The 19,874-nt window shown below is 39.0% G+C and overlaps 1 protein-coding gene across 3 annotated transcripts; it reads left to right on the top strand.

The window, feature by feature from the left end:
• The first annotated feature begins 577 nt into the window (after positions 1–577).
• Positions 578–18,897, top strand: lrwd1 (leucine-rich repeats and WD repeat domain containing 1). 3 transcript variants are annotated; one of them, XM_061056426.1, is made up of 16 exons: positions 578–635; positions 1,442–1,528; positions 1,857–2,091; positions 3,528–3,647; positions 11,790–11,936; positions 12,021–12,113; positions 13,067–13,447; positions 13,632–13,746; positions 13,927–14,030; positions 14,219–14,429; positions 14,556–14,628; positions 14,837–14,980; positions 15,891–15,994; positions 16,915–17,076; positions 17,256–17,365; positions 17,758–18,897. In XM_061056426.1, the coding sequence occupies exons 2-16, from the start codon at positions 1,449–1,451 to the stop codon at positions 17,908–17,910; spliced, it is 2,232 nt and encodes a 743-aa protein (XP_060912409.1). In that variant the 5' UTR covers positions 578–635; positions 1,442–1,448; the 3' UTR covers positions 17,911–18,897. The 3 variants fall into 3 exon arrangements, with proteins under 3 accessions (XP_060912409.1, XP_060912407.1, XP_060912408.1); XM_061056424.1 differs by having other exon boundaries at positions 15,888–15,994; XM_061056425.1 differs by having other exon boundaries at positions 592–630; positions 15,888–15,994.
• Positions 18,898–19,874: the final 977 nt, after the last annotated feature.

Genomic DNA, 19,874 nt, shown 5'->3' with positions numbered 1-19,874 from the left:
CATAATCTTAAAGCATTTACATGTTGGGTTTATTTTCCAGGGATTTTAAATTTAAATTTAAATATATATATCTTTTTAATAATAAAAAATAAAAAATAAAAAAAAATAATTGTAATTTTTTTTAATTTAAAAAAATTATTGTATTTTTTTTTAATTTAAAAAAAACATTTAAATTAAAAAATAATAATAATTAAATAATTCTCAAAGTTGAAAACGGTATGGCTTAAGAACTTCTACAGCCACGTTTATATGACTGAGCAATTAAAAAAATCGGTGTTCATTTTTCTACACACATTTTTACTTCTATAATTCACATTTAGAAAACAACTTGTTGTCAACAGATCATTAACCTGATTGACTGATTGAACCGAAACCAATGATCCCTTTTTTCCTTGTATCGAAGAAAAGTTGAGGGCCCTATGGGGGGGCTCGGACTCCAGATTGGGAACCACTCATAGACTGTAAATAATACTGGAACCAATGCAGTACAGTATGTTTGGCCTGGCAGACTGAGCTCAGGGCGTTCGGCTTCAGAGTACATTTAAACCACGCCCACCGGATATACGTAGCGTTTTCCCCGGGAAAGCTCAGTTTGTGCAGGAGGAGTGAGATCTCTGAAGTCGTTGAAGTGTAAGGTGAGTAATTTATCCACTAATATTTTAATAAAAGACATGACTGACTTACAGTTTATTATATTAAATGAACGTAAAGTGTAGGCACGTCAGCGTAATAATAATGTATTTTGTCAATAGTCTTAATAAAGTTGTGAGACTGTAGTCGGTGCTTACAACGTGGTTTACCAGCCTCAAGTTGTTACCAGGAAAAAAGTTAAACATTATTTAATTGCTTAACTAACTTACTGTACATTAACCATACATATATATTAACGAAAGGGAAGACAAAATGTTATATTGTTAAACTAGTGTTTAAAGTCACAGCTCCTACAGTAGACTAGTAGAGAAACTTGGGAGTCCTGTTTTGTTATTGTCTATTTTTTTCAGCTTAGCTTCAAAGTTTTTGTCTTAAACTCATCGTTAACACTTTATTTTGCTGCACACACATTTTCCTTTAAATACTACCATCAAAAAAGGCAAAAAAATACATAATTTCTGAGTATGTTTGAACTTTCAGGAAGGACACAACAAAGAAACAGTCTCATGCATTTCACCACACATGTCTCTGCAAAGGAGAACACCAAATAAACTCTATATAACCACTATGTGTTGATTATGAGTTAGTCCTTTGGATGCATAGATTATAAATTGCCTGGTGTCAAAGGTGAATTGTTAAAACTTACTGGTGGAGTAGCTCATCCAATCAGAGTTTCAACAGAATCAGGAGGGCACTGAATCAATCACCAAACAAGCCTGCAGTTATCCTTTCCTGTTGTGCGATAGTTTTTTTGGGTAATTTCATACTTGACTTGTGTTTCTCTCTACAGGTAAAATATGGAGAAAATCACAGAGAAGCTTCTGCTGGAGAAATGCTCTCCAAAGACCAACAAGCTGGAGCAAATCAAGACACTGAAGTAAGAATTCGTATTATGTGTGTGTATTAAACGTGCAGCTCACAACAACAGTATTTGTATATTGAGGGTCCCTGCAGCAGCAACGAGAAGGAACTGAATTCAGGGGGTGACGTTGGATTCAAACACACGGCTGCTGCGACGAGTACCTCAGCCTCCCTACATGGGCACGATAGATAAGATCTTATTCATGCACTAATTAGACATACTGGATGGGGTATAAATGTAGTGTTTAGATTGTAATCTTAATTGGGTGAGTGATGGCACAAATCCAAGGCTTTTGATTTCCTACTGAATTGATGTACTGACTTTAACCTCCTCCACTATTCAGCCTATCCAAGATGGCTCTGAAGCATCAGGATTTGTCCGTCAAGCTGCTGTCCCGTCTTCAGTCCCTGGAGCGTTTGGATCTGTCGGGAAACCGGCTGCAGGAGTTACCAAAGAAGCTGAAGCTGCCCGCGCTCCGCTACCTGGACCTCAGCGACAACCAGATGGAGGACGTAACAACTCTGGAGTCTGTGTGTGGTGTTGAAGAGCTCAAGATGGAGGACAACCTTTACATCACTGTAAGGACTTATCTAATGACTTCTTTATCTGTGTGTAGTCCACAGTTTGGGCACTATACACAGTTTCTGGCATGTGGAAGAAGACATATATACAAGTTAGGAAATGTTTGATTTAATTTATCAAAGCACATTGAGAAGAACATTTTTATTTGTTCATGTTCACTGCACCAGCTGCATATAACATTTATTTTGAGGTAGCGTAGATTATTTTGTTTAAATTCCTCCAATCAGCTTTCGCCTCATACGTGTGGAGTTTGCATATTCTAACCGTGTCTGTGGGCGACCTTTCACAGAGCAGAAACTGCAAAGACATGCAGATGATGTGAGCTAGAAACTCCCAGGTTTCTGTGGGTGTAAACGCTCTTCTATTGTGTTAGCCCTGTGATTGATCGTCAAGGGTCGTTCCCCGCCTTTGACCGAGTGTGAACTGGGATAAGAAGACTGAGAACATACACAGACAACTGGGACAAGCTTCAACGTCCGACATCCTGCACAGGATAATATGTTATTTATAAAGGATAGGCAGATAGAAGTTCAATATAACATGAATGCTTCGGATTATTTTGAATTGGAAATTGCAAAAAAGATTTGGTTTAAATCGTCTGTAAAAAATTGACAAAACATGGCAAAAATAAGATCATGACCCTGTTCCAAGCAGCTAAAATCCACATTATCTCTATTAATTGGTTTTCTTATTTTGTTAAATGTGTTTGATAATGCAAAGAACATTTATGCATCCACAGCTACTTCATAATACCCCTGTCACAAACTGTTTAACATCAAAAAATTGGTTTATTAGCGGGGAAATCTCTTCTCAGACTCGTGTTAACTAGTTTAAAAATAAAGTAGTTTAAATGTAGTATTACACTTCTGTGAGATTGACTTTAATACAGACAGATTAACACAAGGAAAGTTAAAGATATAATTAAACCTCACTGGGTTTTACCACTATGACACTGTAAGGCACACATAGCAGATTACATCATCTCTCTTTACGTCCAAGAAAAAAACAACCCACAAAACAAATGTCTTAAAGCACAACAAAGAAACTTTGATTTCTAATAAAGTGCAAAGACTGGTTTGGTTTTTGCCACCACAGCAGACCTGCGGTGCAGTTTATAGCTGAGCCCAGAGAGAGCAAACTGTGAGCCTTCATCCTCGGGAAGATGCTTTAGGATGGATTAATATACAGAAATCAATTTTATTATGGCAAGACCAGTAGTTAAATCTGTATCGTCAGGAAGGTAAGACTCTGTAGTCAGAGACTTGCAGATTAGACGACTGGTCTGTCTTTAAAAGCTCCTAATGTTAAACATGTTTTGTTTTTAACTCCGTTTATCTCTTTGACTTGCTTTATGTATGAATGGTGCTCCATACATGAACCTGTGCTGTCTCGAGAGACGTGTTTGTTTGTTAACGATGCATTTCTGTCGCAGGTCAGCGATAACTACAAGATGATGGTGTTGTTGCCCAACTTGAGGATTTTCAACAGTAAAGATGTCACAACCACGGCCAACCACGTCCGCTTCATCTACAGCGAGAACCTGAGGACCAGGGTATGAACACAGCTGCTGATACTTTAACATCTGTAATGATCGTCCTGTGTTAAACTCCAGACAAAGTGTGTGTTAAACTCCATACATAGTGTGTGTTAAACTCCATACATAGTGTGTGTTAAACTCCACACATAGTGTGTGTTAAACTCCAGACAAAGTGTGTGTTAAACTCCATACATAGTGTGTGTTAAACACCACACATAGTGTGTGTTAAACACCACACATAGTGTGTGTTAAACTCCACACATAGTGTGTGTTAAACTCCTCACATAGTGTGTGTTAAACTCCTCACATAGTGTGTGTTAAACACCACACATAGTGTGTGTTAAACTCCAGACATAGTGTGTGTTAAACACCACACATAGTGTGTGTTAAACTCCTCACATAGTGTGTGTTAAACTCCAGACATAGTGTGTGTTAAACACCACACATAGTGTGTGTTAAACTCCACACATAGTGTGTGTTAAACTCCACACATAGTGTGTGTTAAACTCCACACATAGTGTGTGTTAAACTCCACACATAGTGTGTGTTAAACTCCAGACATAGTGTGTGTTAAACTCCTCACATAGTGTGTGTTAAACTCCACACATAGTGTGTGTTAAACTCCAGACATAGTGTGTGTTAAACTCCTCACATAGTGTGTGTTAAACTCCAGACATAGTGTGTGTTAAACACCACACATAGTGTGTGTTAAACTCCACACATAGTGTGTGTTAAACTCCACACATAGTGTGTGTTAAACTCCTCACATAGTGTGTGTTAAACTCCTCACATAGTGTGTGTTAAACTCCACATATAGTGTGTGTTAAACTCCTCACATAGTGTGTGTTAAACTCCTCACATAGTGTGTGTTAAACTCCTCACATAGTGTGTGTTAAACTCCAGACATAGTGTGTGTTAAACACCACACATAGTGTGTGTTAAACTCCTCACATAGTGTGTGTTAAACACCACACATAGTGTGTGTTAAACTCCACACATAGTGTGTGTTAAACTCCACACATAGTGTGTGTTAAACTCCTCACATAGTGTGTGTTAAACTCCTCACATAGTGTGTGTTAAACTCCTCACATAGTGTGTGTTAAACTCCTCACATAGTGTGTGTTAAACTCCAGACATAGTGTGTGTTAAACTCCACACATAGTGTGTGTTAAACTCCTCACATAGTGTGTGTTAAACTCCACACATAGTGTGTGTTAAACTCCTCACATAGTGTGTGTTAAACTCCACACATAGTGTGTGTTAAACTCCACACATAGTGTGTGTTAAACTCCTCACATAGTGTGTGTTAAACACCACACATAGTGTGTGTTAAACTCCACACATAGTGTGTGTTAAACTCCAGACATAGTGTGTGTTAAACACCACACATAGTGTGTGTTAAACTCCACACATAGTGTGTGTTAAACTCCTCACATAGTGTGTGTTAAACTCCTCACATAGTGTGTGTTAAACTCTAGACATAGTGTGTGTTAAACTCCTCACATAGTGTGTGTTAAACACCACACATAGTGTGTGTTAAACTCCACACATAGTGTGTGTTAAACTCCACACATAGTGTGTGTTAAACTCCACACATAGTGTGTGTTAAACTCCTCACATAGTGTGTGTTAAACTCCAGACATAGTGTGTGTTAAACACCACACATAGTGTGTGTTAAACACCACACATAGTGTGTGTTAAACACCACACATAGTGTGTGTTAAACTCCACACATAGTGTGTGTTAAACTCCACACATAGTGTGTGTTAAACTCCTCACATAGTGTGTGTTAAACACCACACATAGTGTGTGTTAAACTCCTCACATAGTGTGTGTTAAACTCCTCACATAGTGTGTGTTAAACTCCTCACATAGTGTGTGTTAAACTCCAGACATAGTGTGTGTTAAACACCACACATAGTGTGTGTTAAACTCCACACATAGTGTGTGTTAAACACCACACATAGTGTGTGTTAAACTCCACACATAGTGTGTGTTAAACTCCAGACATAGTGTGTGTTAAACTCCAGACATAGTGTGTGTTAAACTCCTCACATAGTGTGTGTTAAACACCACACATAGTGTGTGTTAAACTCCAGACATAGTGTGTGTTAAACTCCTCACATAGTGTGTGTTAAACTCCACACATAGTGTGTGTTAAACTCCTCACATAGTGTGTGTTAAACTCCTCACATAGTGTGTGTTAAACTCCAGACATAGTGTGTGTTAAACTCCAGACATAGTGTGTGTTAAACTCCTCACATAGTGTGTGTTAAACTCCTCACATAGTGTGTGTTAAACTCCTCACATAGTGTGTGTTAAACTCCTCACATAGTGTGTGTTAAACTCCTCACATAGTGTGTGTTAAACTCCTCACATAGTGTGTGTTAAACTCCACACATAGTGTGTGTTAAACTCCACACATAGTGTGTGTTAAACTCCTCACATAGTGTGTGTTAAACTCCTCACATAGTGTGTGTTAAACTCCACACATAGTGTGTGTTAAACTCCACACATAGTGTGTGTTAAACTCCTCACATAGTGTGTGTTAAACTCCTCACATAGTGTGTGTTAAACTCCACACATAGTGTGTGTTAAACTCCTCACATAGTGTGTGTTAAACTCCTCACATAGTGTGTGTTAAACTCCAGACATAGTGTGTGTTAAACACCACACATAGTGTGTGTTAAACTCCTCACATAGTGTGTGTTAAACTCCTCACATAGTGTGTGTTAAACTCCACACATAGTGTGTGTTAAACTCCAGACATAGTGTGTGTTAAACACCACACATAGTGTGTGTTAAACTCCTCACATAGTGTGTGTTAAACTCCAGACATAGTGTGTGTTAAACACCACACATAGTGTGTGTTAAACTCCTCACATAGTGTGTGTTAAACTCCTCACATAGTGTGTGTTAAACTCCTCACATAGTGTGTGTTAAACTCCACACATAGTGTGTGTTAAACTCCAGACATAGTGTGTGTTAAACTCCTCACATAGTGTGTGTTAAACTCCAGACATAGTGTGTGTTAAACACCACACATAGTGTGTGTTAAACTCCTCACATAGTGTGTGTTAAACTCCAGACATAGTGTGTGTTAAACTCCTCACATAGTGTGTGTTAAACTCCAGACATAGTGTGTGTTAAACACCACACATAGTGTGTGTTAAACTCCTCACATAGTGTGTGTTAAACTCCTCACATAGTGTGTGTTAAACTCCAGACATAGTGTGTGTTAAACTCCTCACATAGTGTGTGTTAAACTCCAGACATAGTGTGTGTTAAACTCCTCACATAGTGTGTGTTAAACTCCAGACATAGTGTGTGTTAAACACCACACATAGTGTGTGTTAAACTCCACACATAGTGTGTGTTAAACTCCACACATAGTGTGTGTTAAACTCCACACATAGTGTGTGTTAAACTCCAGACATAGTGTGTGTTAAACTCCAGACATAGTGTGTGTTAAACACCACACATAGTGTGTGTTAAACACCACACATAGTGTGTGTTAAACTCCACACATAGTGTGTGTTAAACTCCTCACATAGTGTGTGTTAAACTCCTCACATAGTGTGTGTTAAACTCCAGACATAGTGTGTGTTAAACTCCTCACATAGTGTGTGTTAAACTCCACACATAGTGTGTGTTAAACTCCTCACATAGTGTGTGTTAAACTCCTCACATAGTGTGTGTTAAACTCCTCACATAGTGTGTGTTAAACTCCTCACATAGTGTGTGTTAAACTCCTCACATAGTGTGTGTTAAACTCCAGACATAGTGTGTGTTAAACTCCTCACATAGTGTGTGTTAAACTCCAGACATAGTGTGTGTTAAACACCACACATAGTGTGTGTTAAACTCCACACATAGTGTGTGTTAAACTCCTCACATAGTGTGTGTTAAACTCCAGACATAGTGTGTGTTAAACACCACACATAGTGTGTGTTAAACACCACACATAGTGTGTGTTAAACTCCACACATAGTGTGTGTTAAACTCCTCACATAGTGTGTGTTAAACTCCAGACATAGTGTGTGTTAAACACCACACATAGTGTGTGTTAAACTCCTCACATAGTGTGTGTTAAACTCCACACATAGTGTGTGTTAAACTCCTCACATAGTGTGTGTTAAACTCCTCACATAGTGTGTGTTAAACTCCAGACATAGTGTGTGTTAAACTCCTCACATAGTGTGTGTTAAACTCCTCACATAGTGTGTGTTAAACTCCAGACATAGTGTGTTAAACACCACACATAGTGTGTGTTAAACTCCTCACATAGTGTATGTTAAACTCCTCACATAGTGTGTGTTAAACTCCTCACATAGTGTGTGTTAAACACCACACATAGTGTGTGTTAAACTCCACACATAGTGTGTGTTAAACTCCACACATAGTGTGTGTTAAACTCCAGACATAGTGTGTGTTAAACACCACACATAGTGTGTGTTAAACTCCAGACATAGTGTGTGTTAAACACCACACATAGTGTGTGTTAAACTCCTCACATAGTGTGTGTTAAACTCCAGACATAGTGTGTGTTAAACACCACACATAGTGTGTGTTAAACTCCTCACATAGTGTGTGTTAAACTCCTCACATAGTGTATGTTAAACTCCTCACATAGTGTGTGTTAAACTCCTCACATAGTGTGTGTTAAACACCACACATAGTGTGTGTTAAACTCCACACATAGTGTGTGTTAAACACCACACATAGTGTGTGTTAAACTCCAGACATAGTGTGTTAAACACCACACATAGTGTGTGTTAAACTCCTCACATAGTGTGTGTTAAACTCCAGACATAGTGTGTGTTAAACACCACACATAGTGTGTGTTAAACTCCTCACATAGTGTGTGTTAAACTCCTCACATAGTGTGTGTTAAACACCACACATAGTGTGTGTTAAACTCCACACATAGTGTGTGTTAAACTCCTCACATAGTGTGTGTTAAACTCCAGACATAGTGTGTGTTAAACACCACACATAGTGTGTGTTAAACTCCTCACATAGTGTGTGTTAAACTCCTCACATAGTGTGTGTTAAACTCCAGACATAGTGTGTGTTAAACTCCTCACATAGTGTGTGTTAAACTCCAGACATAGTGTGTGTTAAACACCACACATAGTGTGTGTTAAACTCCTCACATAGTGTGTGTTAAACACCACACATAGTGTGTGTTAAACTCCAGACATAGTGTGTGTTAAACTCCTCACATAGTGTGTGTTAAACTCCTCACATAGTGTGTGTTAAACACCAGACAAAGTGTGTGTTAAACTCCATACATAGTGTGTGTTAAACACCACACATAGTGTGTGTTAAACTCCACACATAGTGTGTGTTAAACTCCTCACATAGTGTGTGTTAAACTCCACACATAGTGTGTGTTAAACTCCAGACAAAGTGTGTGTTAAACTCCATACATAGTGTGTGTTAAACACCACACATAGTGTGTGTTAAACTCCACACATAGTGTGTGTTAAACTCCACACATAGTGTGTGTTAAACTCCTCACATAGTGTGTGTTAAACTCCACACATAGTGTGTGTTAAACTCCTCACATAGTGTGTGTTAAACTCCTCACATAGTGTGTGTTAAACTCTAGACATAGTGTGTGTTAAACTCCTCACATAGTGTGTGTTAAACTCCTCACATAGTGTGTGTTAAACTCCACACATAGTGTGTGTTAAACTCCACACATAGTGTGTGTTAAACTCCTCACATAGTGTGTGTTAAACTCTAGACATAGTGTGTGTTAAACTCCTCACATAGTGTGTGTTAAACTCCTCACATAGTGTGTGTTAAACTCCTCACATAGTGTGTGTTAAACACCACACATAGTGTGTGTTAAACTCCACACATAGTGTGTGTTAAACACCACACATAGTGTGTGTTAAACTCCACACATAGTGTGTGTTAAACTCCACACATAGTGTGTGTTAAACTCCAGACATAGTGTGTGTTAAACACCACACATAGTGTGTGTTAAACTCCACACATAGTGTGTGTTAAACACCACACATAGTGTGTGTTAAACTCCAGACATAGTGTGTGTTAAACACCACACATAGTGTGTGTTAAACTCCACACATAGTGTGTGTTAAACACCACACATAGTGTGTGTTAAACTCCACACATAGTGTGTGTTAAACTCCACACATAGTGTGTGTTAAACTCCAGACATAGTGTGTGTTAAACACCACACATAGTGTGTGTTAAACTCCACACATAGTGTGTGTTAAACTCCTCACATAGTGTGTGTTAAACTCCACACATAGTGTGTGTTAAACACCACACATAGTGTGTGTTAAACTCCTCACATAGTGTGTGTTAAACTCCACACATAGTGTGTGTTAAACTCCACACATAGTGTGTGTTAAACTCCAGATAGTGTGTGTTAAACTCCTCACATAGTGTGTGTTAAACTCCTCACATAGTGTGTGTTAAACTCCAGACATAGTGTGTGTTAAACTCCACACATAGTGTGTGTTAAACACCACACATAGTGTGTGTTAAACTCCTCACATAGTGTGTGTTAAACTCCTCACATAGTGTGTGTTAAACTCCTCACATAGTGTGTGTTAAACTCCAGACATAGTGTGTGTTAAACACCACACATAGTGTGTGTTAAACACCACACATAGGTGTGTGTTAAACTCCACACATAGTGTGTGTTAAACTCCACACATAGTGTGTGTTAAACTCCTCACATAGTGTGTGTTAAACTCCTCACATAGTGTGTGTTAAACTCCTCACATAGTGTGTGTTAAACTCCTCACATAGTGTGTGTTAAACTCCTCACATAGTGTGTGTTAAACACCACACATAGTGTGTGTTAAACTCCACACATAGTGTGTGTTAAACTCCTCACATAGTGTGTGTTAAACTCCTCACATAGTGTGTGTTAAACTCCTCACATAGTGTGTGTTAAACTCTAGACATAGTGTGTGTTAAACTCCTCACATAGTGTGTGTTAAACTCCTCACATAGTGTGTGTTAAACTCCAGACATAGTGTGTGTTAAACACCACACATAGTGTGTGTTAAACACCACACATAGTGTGTGTTAAACTCCACACATAGTGTGTGTTAAACTCCACACATAGTGTGTGTTAAACTCCTCACATAGTGTGTGTTAAACTCCTCACATAGTGTGTGTTAAACTCCTCACATAGTGTGTGTTAAACTCCTCACATAGTGTGTGTTAAACTCCTCACATAGTGTGTGTTAAACACCACACATAGTGTGTGTTTAAACTCCACACATAGTGTGTGTTAAACTCCTCACATAGTGTGTGTTAAACTCCTCACATAGTGTGTGTTAAACTCCTCACATAGTGTGTGTTAAACTCCACACATAGTGTGTGTTAAACTCCACACATAGTGTGTGTTAAACTCCACACATAGTGTGTGTTAAACTCCAGACATAGTGTGTGTTAAACTCCACACATAGTGTGTGTTAAACTCCTCACATAGTGTGTGTTAAACTCCTCACATAGTGTGTGTTAAACTCCTCACATAGTGTGTGTTAAACTCCTCACATAGTGTGTGTTAAACTCCACACATAGTGTGTGTTAAACTCCACACATAGTGTGTGTTAAACTCCACACATAGTGTGTGTTAAACTCCAGACATAGTGTGTGTTAAACACCACACATAGTGTGTGTTAAACTCCACACATAGTGTGTGTTAAACTCCAGACATAGTGTGTGTTAAACTCCACACATAGTGTGTGTTAAACTCCAGACATAGTGTGTGTTAAACTCCAGACATAGTGTGTGTTAAACTCCAGACATAGTGTGTGTTAAACTCCTCACATAGTGTGTGTTAAACTCCTCACATAGTGTGTGTTAAACTCCTCACATAGTGTGTGTTAAACTCCACACATAGTGTGTGTTAAACTCCACACATAGTGTGTGTTAAACTCCTCACATAGTGTGTGTTAAACACCAGACATAGTGTGTGTTAAACTCCAGACATAGTGTGTGTTAAACTCCACACATAGTGTGTGTTAAACTCCTCACATAGTGTGTGTTAAACTCCTCACATAGTGTGTGTTAAACTCCAGACATAACATAGTTATATGCTTAGACTGAGATGACAGTGTCTTTTGGGTTATAATGTCTGTATTGTTACTTTGATTATTTCAGATTGTTGCAGTTTGGGAGAAGAGCTTCAGCCTCCCTGATCCCATCACAGCAGAGAGCATGTCTGCGTTGGAGACAAAGTTTGTCAACGTGGCCCGTCAGCAGGTTAAATATGGACCCAATTCAGTCAGTGACTTCACCAAATGGAGGGTGAGTTCAGGACGTTAGAGAAATGCAGACTTGTTAAATGTGTTGCCTTCTGTCATATTTTTAACAATCTCTTTTGTTTTTCAGGTGGAGATTTTGGCCAAGGAGTATCTGCTCTCTCTGACGGAACCAAAAGATGAAGCCGAGGGGAAGGGGTCTAACAAAACTCAAGAGAACTGTGTAAGATCATGAAGAATGACCTGCTCTATAGGGGTTTAGTTCAGCATGGGGTTAATCACTAGACAGTACACCACCTGTAGGGGCTGATTTCTCCTCCCTCTTGCATCATTGTGGACATTTTTCCTCTTTAATTTAACCCTTTAAATGCCAGAATCATGTAATCAAACTGGCATTTAAAGGGTTAAATTCCTGATAATTATTCAATATTTGACAGTTTTGAGCAGGGCTGGAGTTGTTTAAGAGATTTATGCAGAAAAAAGTAGAACAAAATATGAATCTGTTCTATTTTTACAGCAGTTTTTGTAAATTGGATATTTTCGCCCTGCAATGTCCAAACAGGGAACTACATTTTAAATCTGATGCTACACAAAAACTAACAATGCATCAGTGTCAATATTTTGGATAATCTTTGACATATCCAAGACTGGTTTAAAAAAATCCCCCAGCCACCAAATATTTGTTATATGGAAAATAACTAATTTTGTGTTTTGACATTTGACATTTTTGTCCTTAGTGACTTAAGAGGGTAGTAAATTAAACTGATGCCTGAGAATTAAACTCAAACAAACCGGCCACTAGGGCACGTGGGTAGTGGATCTTATGCAAGATGAAAAATGTCAACATCTTCAACTACACCAGACATACAACATCTGCCGCCCAAGGAAGGAGTTGTTCCAAAAATCCAGCTGAAATAAATACTGAAATATTAGATTGATTATACCAGTTTTGTCAAACTTAATCCTGGATATTGAAAACAAAATAAATACAAATTAATAAAAAAACTCAAATCCTACAAAACAATGTGAAGAGCTTCAGCACCACCTTTGTTACTAAGATGAGGGTTTCAGGGTATTTTATGTTTAATTACACCAAAGTACTAAAGTGTGCAGCAACCCTGAATGTTAAGTAAGACTTTTTGTATGAAGCTTAAACCATGTGTTCACTTTTCTCAGTGTGCCTCAACACCTACCAAGAGGAGACAAACAGATTCAGAGACAGAGGACAACATCACACCTGGTAAGAGACCATGTGCAGATCTCCCAGCCTCCCCAGCTCCAGGCAGTGCTCAGAAGTCCAGGGTCCGCCCCAGACTTCAGGCGCTCCCAGCCTCCCCGGCTCCAGGCGGTGCTCAGAAGTCCAGGGGCCACCCCAGACTTCAGGAACTAACACAGACTGTGAGGATGAGCCCTCGCAAAGTGGTTCGGCCTCCTTCTACCCCCACCAGAGGACAGAGGGGAGCGGAGTCTCCCAGAAGAGGCTCCAAAGTGGGACAAAGTGAAGAGGATGAAGAGGTCTGCAAAAAAGAGTTTAAAGCCAAAGAGCTGCACACAGAGGTAATGTGAAAATTACCTCAAAAGCTAAGGTTCTATTTGTAGAGCTCCACACTGATTTATTGTTTTATCTTTTGCTTTAGCTTCATATCCATTCAGCAAAAACAATATAAGGCTGTTTGTCTTGTCATTTAAGGTTGTGTCTTTGTCATCTCTTTGATATCTCTTCCTCTTTGTTTCATAACAGCCGGTGCACCTGAAGCCTCTCCACGTCCTCCAGTGTCACAGTAAACAGGACAACTCTGAGGATTTCTCCACCCAGCTGTGGGCCTGTGCTTTCCAGCCGCTGCCAGATTCAACAGGTACTGTCAGATAAAGGAAAAAACGGGTCCCTTGGTAAAATGACCCAAGGCAACAACGAGGCATTTTGAGCATAATAAGACTAATCAAAATGAGATTAATGTCATTTCTAAATGCATTTTAAAAGCTTTCCTGTGAGCGTTTTAATGCGTATGAGTGTAAATCTTTTCTTGTGTGAACAGGGGCCGGAGGAAGCCGTCTGGTTGCGACTTGTGGAGGAGACTCTCTCTGTGTGATCGACTGTGAGACGGGGATGGTGATGAAGAAGTACAAAGTCCCTGGCGAGGTTTGCTCCATTTATCCTCTTAAGCCTTGAACATTTCTACACAACTTAAGACACATTCAGACATGAGCACAATTCATTTTTAGTTTTTGTAAAAAGGGGGTGGGGCAATGTGCGTCCATAACGATCAGATGTTTTGGGGATATTGTGCATGTTTGTGTGAAGTTTGTATTTGTTGTTTCCCACGACAGGAGTTCTTCTCCCTGGCCTGGTCCACAGTGTTGATGTCCAGAGGGGGCGGGGCCTCCGCTCAGCACTGCAGCATTCTGGCGGCCGGTGGTAAGAGAGGTCTGGTCAAACTGATCCACCCCAGGAACAACGTGGCCTACGGGGAGTTCAGGGCGAGCCGCAAAGCTCTGTCCGTCCTTCGTTTCAACCACCACCAGGGAAACTTCCTGTTCAGTGAGTCATGCTTACTTCTGATCAACTTCAGCTTATTAAGAAGGGAACTTCTTATTTCCTCTTACACTCTCGTACTTTGCTACACTTCAGCTTTATCTTATCACCTGTTTGCTTTGTGTCCTGCAGCGGGATCATACGATAACAAGATAGTGATGTGGGACATCGGTGGAGTGGACGGCCAGTACAACTTCAAAGTAAAGTGAGTGTTATAACCAACAACAAATCAGTCTTTACAGAACCTGAACTCAAAACAAAGGACTCTCCATTTTAAACAACATACAACTTGTAGAGATAATCACACCTCTGTCTGGTAAACAAAATGCATCCTGTCTTTCTTTTTATAGGCACTGTGCATATGCATTTAGGAGATAATTCTAAGAATATTTCTGCTGTGTTTGTCCCTGCAGTCAGCTTCTGATGTTGGAGGTCAGTGCCACCCCTCTGCACATCTGCCTGCCCCCGAAATCCCCAAACGTACACCTGCTGACGGCCTGTGAGGACGGCCTGCACTTCTACAACACGCAGCTGGGCACCACCAACAGCTCAAAGAGGTAGAGGCATCCACAGTGTGTGTGTGTGTGTGTGTGTGTGTGAGAGACTTATACGTGACAGACTTTCACTAGGTCCCTCTCAGATGTGCACGATATGATGCTGATATTGTGTCACTTTGACATGTTGCTATAATGACTGACCTCTTGTGAAGTCAGACTCCTGTAACATATTGGAGCATCCATGTTTGAACTAAGTCGTGTCTGCATGTAAAAGTTGCAGCAGCTCACAACGGCACACAATTATCGCGTTCTCAAAGGCAGAATGTGCGACTTTTTGATCCAGTAGATGTCGCCCTTGAGCACCAGCATGAAACCAAAACAAACGGCTATTTGGTGACACCTCGCCCCTACTGAAGCCTCTGCTCTCCTCCAGCGACACACACCTCCGTTCGCTTGAAGGCTGCCATTGCCTGTAGCCTGCATTGTTGTTTTAGCAGGCTAAAGTTAGCACACTTTAGTTAGCTAGTTAGCTTCACATTGTGTGTGATGTAAATTTACACAAAATGACCAGGATGTAAAAACACTTATGTGACATCCAAATAAGCAGCGAGTATGTGCTAGACTAAAACAGCTGTTATACGCAACGAGGGGAGTCTGCTGTCCCGTCCATGTAAACACAACTCTGACAACAACACAGCCGGTGGGACTCACACTTCTCACTCATAGTAGACAGTCATGACTCAGAGAGACATTTACAGAAGATAAACTGGATTTCTGCTGTATTTATGTGTTAAAAAGTTGCACATTCTTCCTTTAAGACCACTGATAAACATTTATTTTGTAAAATGCATGCATAAAAAGACCATAAGATCGGGTGTGTTGACTGGAGATTTCATTAGAAAACAAGTGTGTATAAAATCATAACTGTGTCCAAACAAAAGAATATATATGTTTTTTTTTTTCTCAGCAGGTCAAAAGAAATGGAGATAACGTTCCCGATCTATAAGAAGGAGGACAAAGACAATGACTACCACACCATCGATGGCCTCAGTTTTCTCACAGATGACATAGTTGGTAAGTAAAGCTCACACTGCCTTCTTCTTTACCATGCGTTTAAAAGTATACCACTTCCACAGACATCAGCGACCTCTCTTTGTTTTAAACGTCAAAACAACAAATGTGCAGATTGCCATGAAATGTCCTACAGACCTCCATAGAGCAGAAGGTGTAAACCCAAACATATCATTGCATTATGAGGATAATGCATATTAGCAAAATAATCTAAGAAAAGCACCTTTGATTATTTATTTATTTTTAGCTGTACTGCATGGAGGAAGTCAGACCTTTTAAACAGTCATTTTTTTATTTTATATATATATATTTTTTTATTATTATTATTATTTTATTTTTTTTATCTATTTTTTTGTATATTCTTTATTTTTTATTTAAATTGTACTGTGTTCACTTTCTGTTTGCAATCTTTGCTCTTTGCTGCTGTAACAATGTAAATTTCCCCGATGTGGGATAAATAAAGGATTATCTTACCTTATCTTAATTATTATTTCAAATCCAACAGGAATCCAGTCACAATTTAGAAATGTTTCTGAAACTGAACAGGCTGAAAAAAACACTACAAAGTAGTACTTTAATCAGCCACTTGGGGGCGCTATTATCTAATGTGATGTTTGTTATTGTGCAGTGAGGCTGTGACTCCTAATGGACCACATCTGTTCTTACTCTACTGTTTGTAACAGTGTACTAGATATCTATAAAGTCAGCTATGTAAATATTTCAGGCTCATTAAAAGGTTGAAATCTCCTCGTTAATGATTGTGGTAACGAGTCTAAATATGTATACTTTATAAAATTCAAGAAGCTCTCACGTTCTAAATGATAAAACTATAAACACCCTGCCCACAGCCTCCTCCTTTTCTCCTCATACTCTCAAATGTCCTTTGATGTTCTCCTTCTTTACATTCATTGGTTGTTTTTTAGCCTCCAAGAACTACATGCATGGCTCCATCTACCTGTGGAGCTGGAGCAGGACGAAGGCTCAGCGTCCCGATAAGAAGAACAACGAGGTGTGTGCCGTGGTGTTGGCCGAGCTGCAGTGGGCCAGCACGGAGATCCCGTACCTGGCTCTCAACACTTGTCCTGGTAAGTTAAACGAACTGGGTTTGTAATAGAACCTTTTTGGAGTACCGTATTTAGTTTACATGCTCTTGTTTTTTTATATCCAGTGTGTCAGTGTACTCTGTTTATTGAGTTTTGTGTTTCAGATAAAAAGTCATTTTGTTCTCATTTTAACATTTGAATGTTCCCTCCCTTCTTTCCAGGCCAGGCCTACATCGTGTGTGGAGATGACAAGGGCAGGCTGTGGACCTACCACGTCACCGACCTGCAGAAAAACACTTTCCAGGCTGGAAAACCCGTCCTGCCTACTGAGGTATTCATCGCTTCTTCACATTTCTCCTTTTTACTTCACCACTCTGCTTTCATGAAATAACTCGGAGAAACAAAATTGAATTTAATATTTATACTCTTGGGGTAATGTTTACACAACACTCCAAGAATTATTTGTGGACTCTATGTCTATGTTATGTGTTAGACTCTATCGTGATTGTAATACAAACACAGTTAACACAACACAACAACAATCCTGTGGAACAATTTGCTCATATTCATAAACACCCTCTGATATTTGCGCGACCCAATCATCGTGTTAGCACTTTCATCAATCCATTCCTATCACCATGGCGATATCTAGATTATTAGTATTATATTTATTGTTTCCTCTTCTCACCTCTAAGCCTCTGATGTGTTCCTGTGTTCTGACAGGTGTTGGAGTGGCCGGCCCCGATGAGGACGGGCCTCGGCCAGGTGGAGGGCCCCTCCATCAACAGCGTAGCTATGGACCCGGAGCTCAACTTCCTGGTGGCTCTTAGCGACAAGAACATGGTGATCGTGTGGACGAGAGACGAGTCATCGTGAGCAACGTGAAGGACTGAGAGACTGCAGCTCATGAGCAGACGACTTGAAGATCTGCTGGTTTCATGTAAACCTTCATTTTTTTGTAGTCTGGAAAGACGAGTTTACCAAATCTTGGTATTTTGGAGGTTAAATAGAAGGTGTTGAAGACTCAATGAAAGTAACCTGATTCTAATCCCCTGTAAAGGGGAAATTAACCTTTATGTGCTCCCTGTCAGAGCATGAACATGAACTCTCAGGTTCACAGAAGATTAGAGACGTAGGCAAAGATGCTGCTTGTGTAAAGCAGCATAGCCAAGGTGATGAAATGTTCACTTTGTGCCACAGAATTATTTGAATTAGTTCTGTTTTATGTGTCAACATTTCAAAAACTTCATTTAAGTCTACTTTAAAAACAATTGGGCATCATTGGCAGCAAACAGAGTTATAGTTTGACCTCAGGTCTTTTTGAATTTTGGATTTTGTTGTTTCATTTCATCGATTTTCCATTTTAAATTTACTTCTACTTCTTAAATAAAAACGCTGCTTTTAAATATTTGTCCAGAAACACAACTCCAAAATAATTTGTTTCGAGGCTACTGTAAAAAGTAATTCATATCAGGATTCTGTTTTCATCTTTTAGTGCTTCCCAAGAAGAGAAGAAAAAAATAACAAAATCAGTGCCGGTTTAATCGTGAACAGAATTAAACGTTTCATTGAGTCTCTCATGCACTGTGATATGTATTCTGTTTTATTGTACATATTTTTATTGTACATATTTTTTTATGAATAACTGAATGTGCACAGACCTTGTCTACGTTTTTTTAGGCCAATGTTTTGACCTCGGTGAACTTTTAAATGTTATAACAATAAGGAGTGCAAACTCTCCTCTCTGTTATTACTGCTGTGAGGCATGAAGAGTAGAAATGCAGCCTTACGAAAACAACTCTTCATGTTATGTAAAGTTGTACAAACATCATGTTTAATAAAAATAAAAAAAGTCTCGGCACATATCGGAATTGTGATTTCTTTATTTTGTGTGATCAGCTGGAGAAACCCGTAATGACATTTATTTTGATTTGTTTTTATTTAAACAATATGTTTGATGTGTTCTGGGCTGGATTGATATTATTTCATATTAGCTTTCAGTATTTTATATGAATCATATTTTGTACCATGAACTTAATGTCTCTAACTTTGTGTTGCTTTGTAATTATTGAATCAAATGTCTCATCGGTTGGTAAGACGACGCCCTGCTGGGGATTTGTGAGTAAGAAGACCTCTTAAAGTGTCTGTTGAATTATTCAAATACTGGGATTGAAAAGCATTACATTTATTTTTTATTCAAAGAATGACAGAAATGCCAAAAAGAAAGAGTCTGTGTGGAAGATTAGTAACGGTTTCCGAACATACCGGACGTCTTTTCACTCCCTGACTCATCAGTTTATGAGTTTCCCTAAAAAACAGGAAACCAAATGACACACAATTTTACACAATTAGATTTCTCTGGATTTTATTATAGTTAAAAAAACGAAAAACAAAGTTCTAGTCTCCAGACATTAACGGGGGAAATTCTACATATACCTTTAAATACTTTTGTTCTGGTTATTTTTATTTCCTTTGATAGATGTCTGATGAAAACAAACTTTGCACTCTTCAAAAAAGGGATTACAGTCCGTCCCATGTGTGTATTATTTTTATGAATGGTTTATTTGATAGGAACAAATACAATATGCATAGACAAACTGAATGCAAGTATCGTGTTTGTAGTGGATGCTAATTTGCAACACCTCTCCCTTGAAGGGCTTTTATGTAAATTAAAACAGCTAACAGAAAAAAGAGAGTAAACAGGGTACAGCGAGATACAATAAGACACACATTATTATGATATAGCTACAAGGACATCACTTAAACTTTTTTTTAGAGAATGTAATTTAGAGATAACTTTTATAAAGGTTTTTTTGGCTAGATTTTAATGGACCTTTATT

Source organism: Labrus mixtus, chromosome 14 (genome assembly GCF_963584025.1).
Source record: "Labrus mixtus chromosome 14, fLabMix1.1, whole genome shotgun sequence".
In the NCBI taxonomy this organism is placed as follows: domain Eukaryota; kingdom Metazoa; phylum Chordata; class Actinopteri; order Labriformes; family Labridae; genus Labrus; species Labrus mixtus.
This window is presented reverse-complemented; position numbering and strand designations above follow the sequence as displayed.

Coding starts and splice junctions, on each gene's coding strand:
- lrwd1 (XM_061056424.1), top strand. CDS start 1,449: ATGGAGAAAATCACAGAGAAGCTTCTGCTGGAGAAATGCTCTCCAAAG. Junction 14,981..15,887: donor ACCACCAACAGCTCAAAGAG/GTAGAGGCATCC, acceptor TTTTTTTCTCAG/CAGGTCAAAAGAAATGGAGA. Junction 17,366..17,757: donor AACCCGTCCTGCCTACTGAG/GTATTCATCGCT, acceptor GTGTTCTGACAG/GTGTTGGAGTGGCCGGCCCC.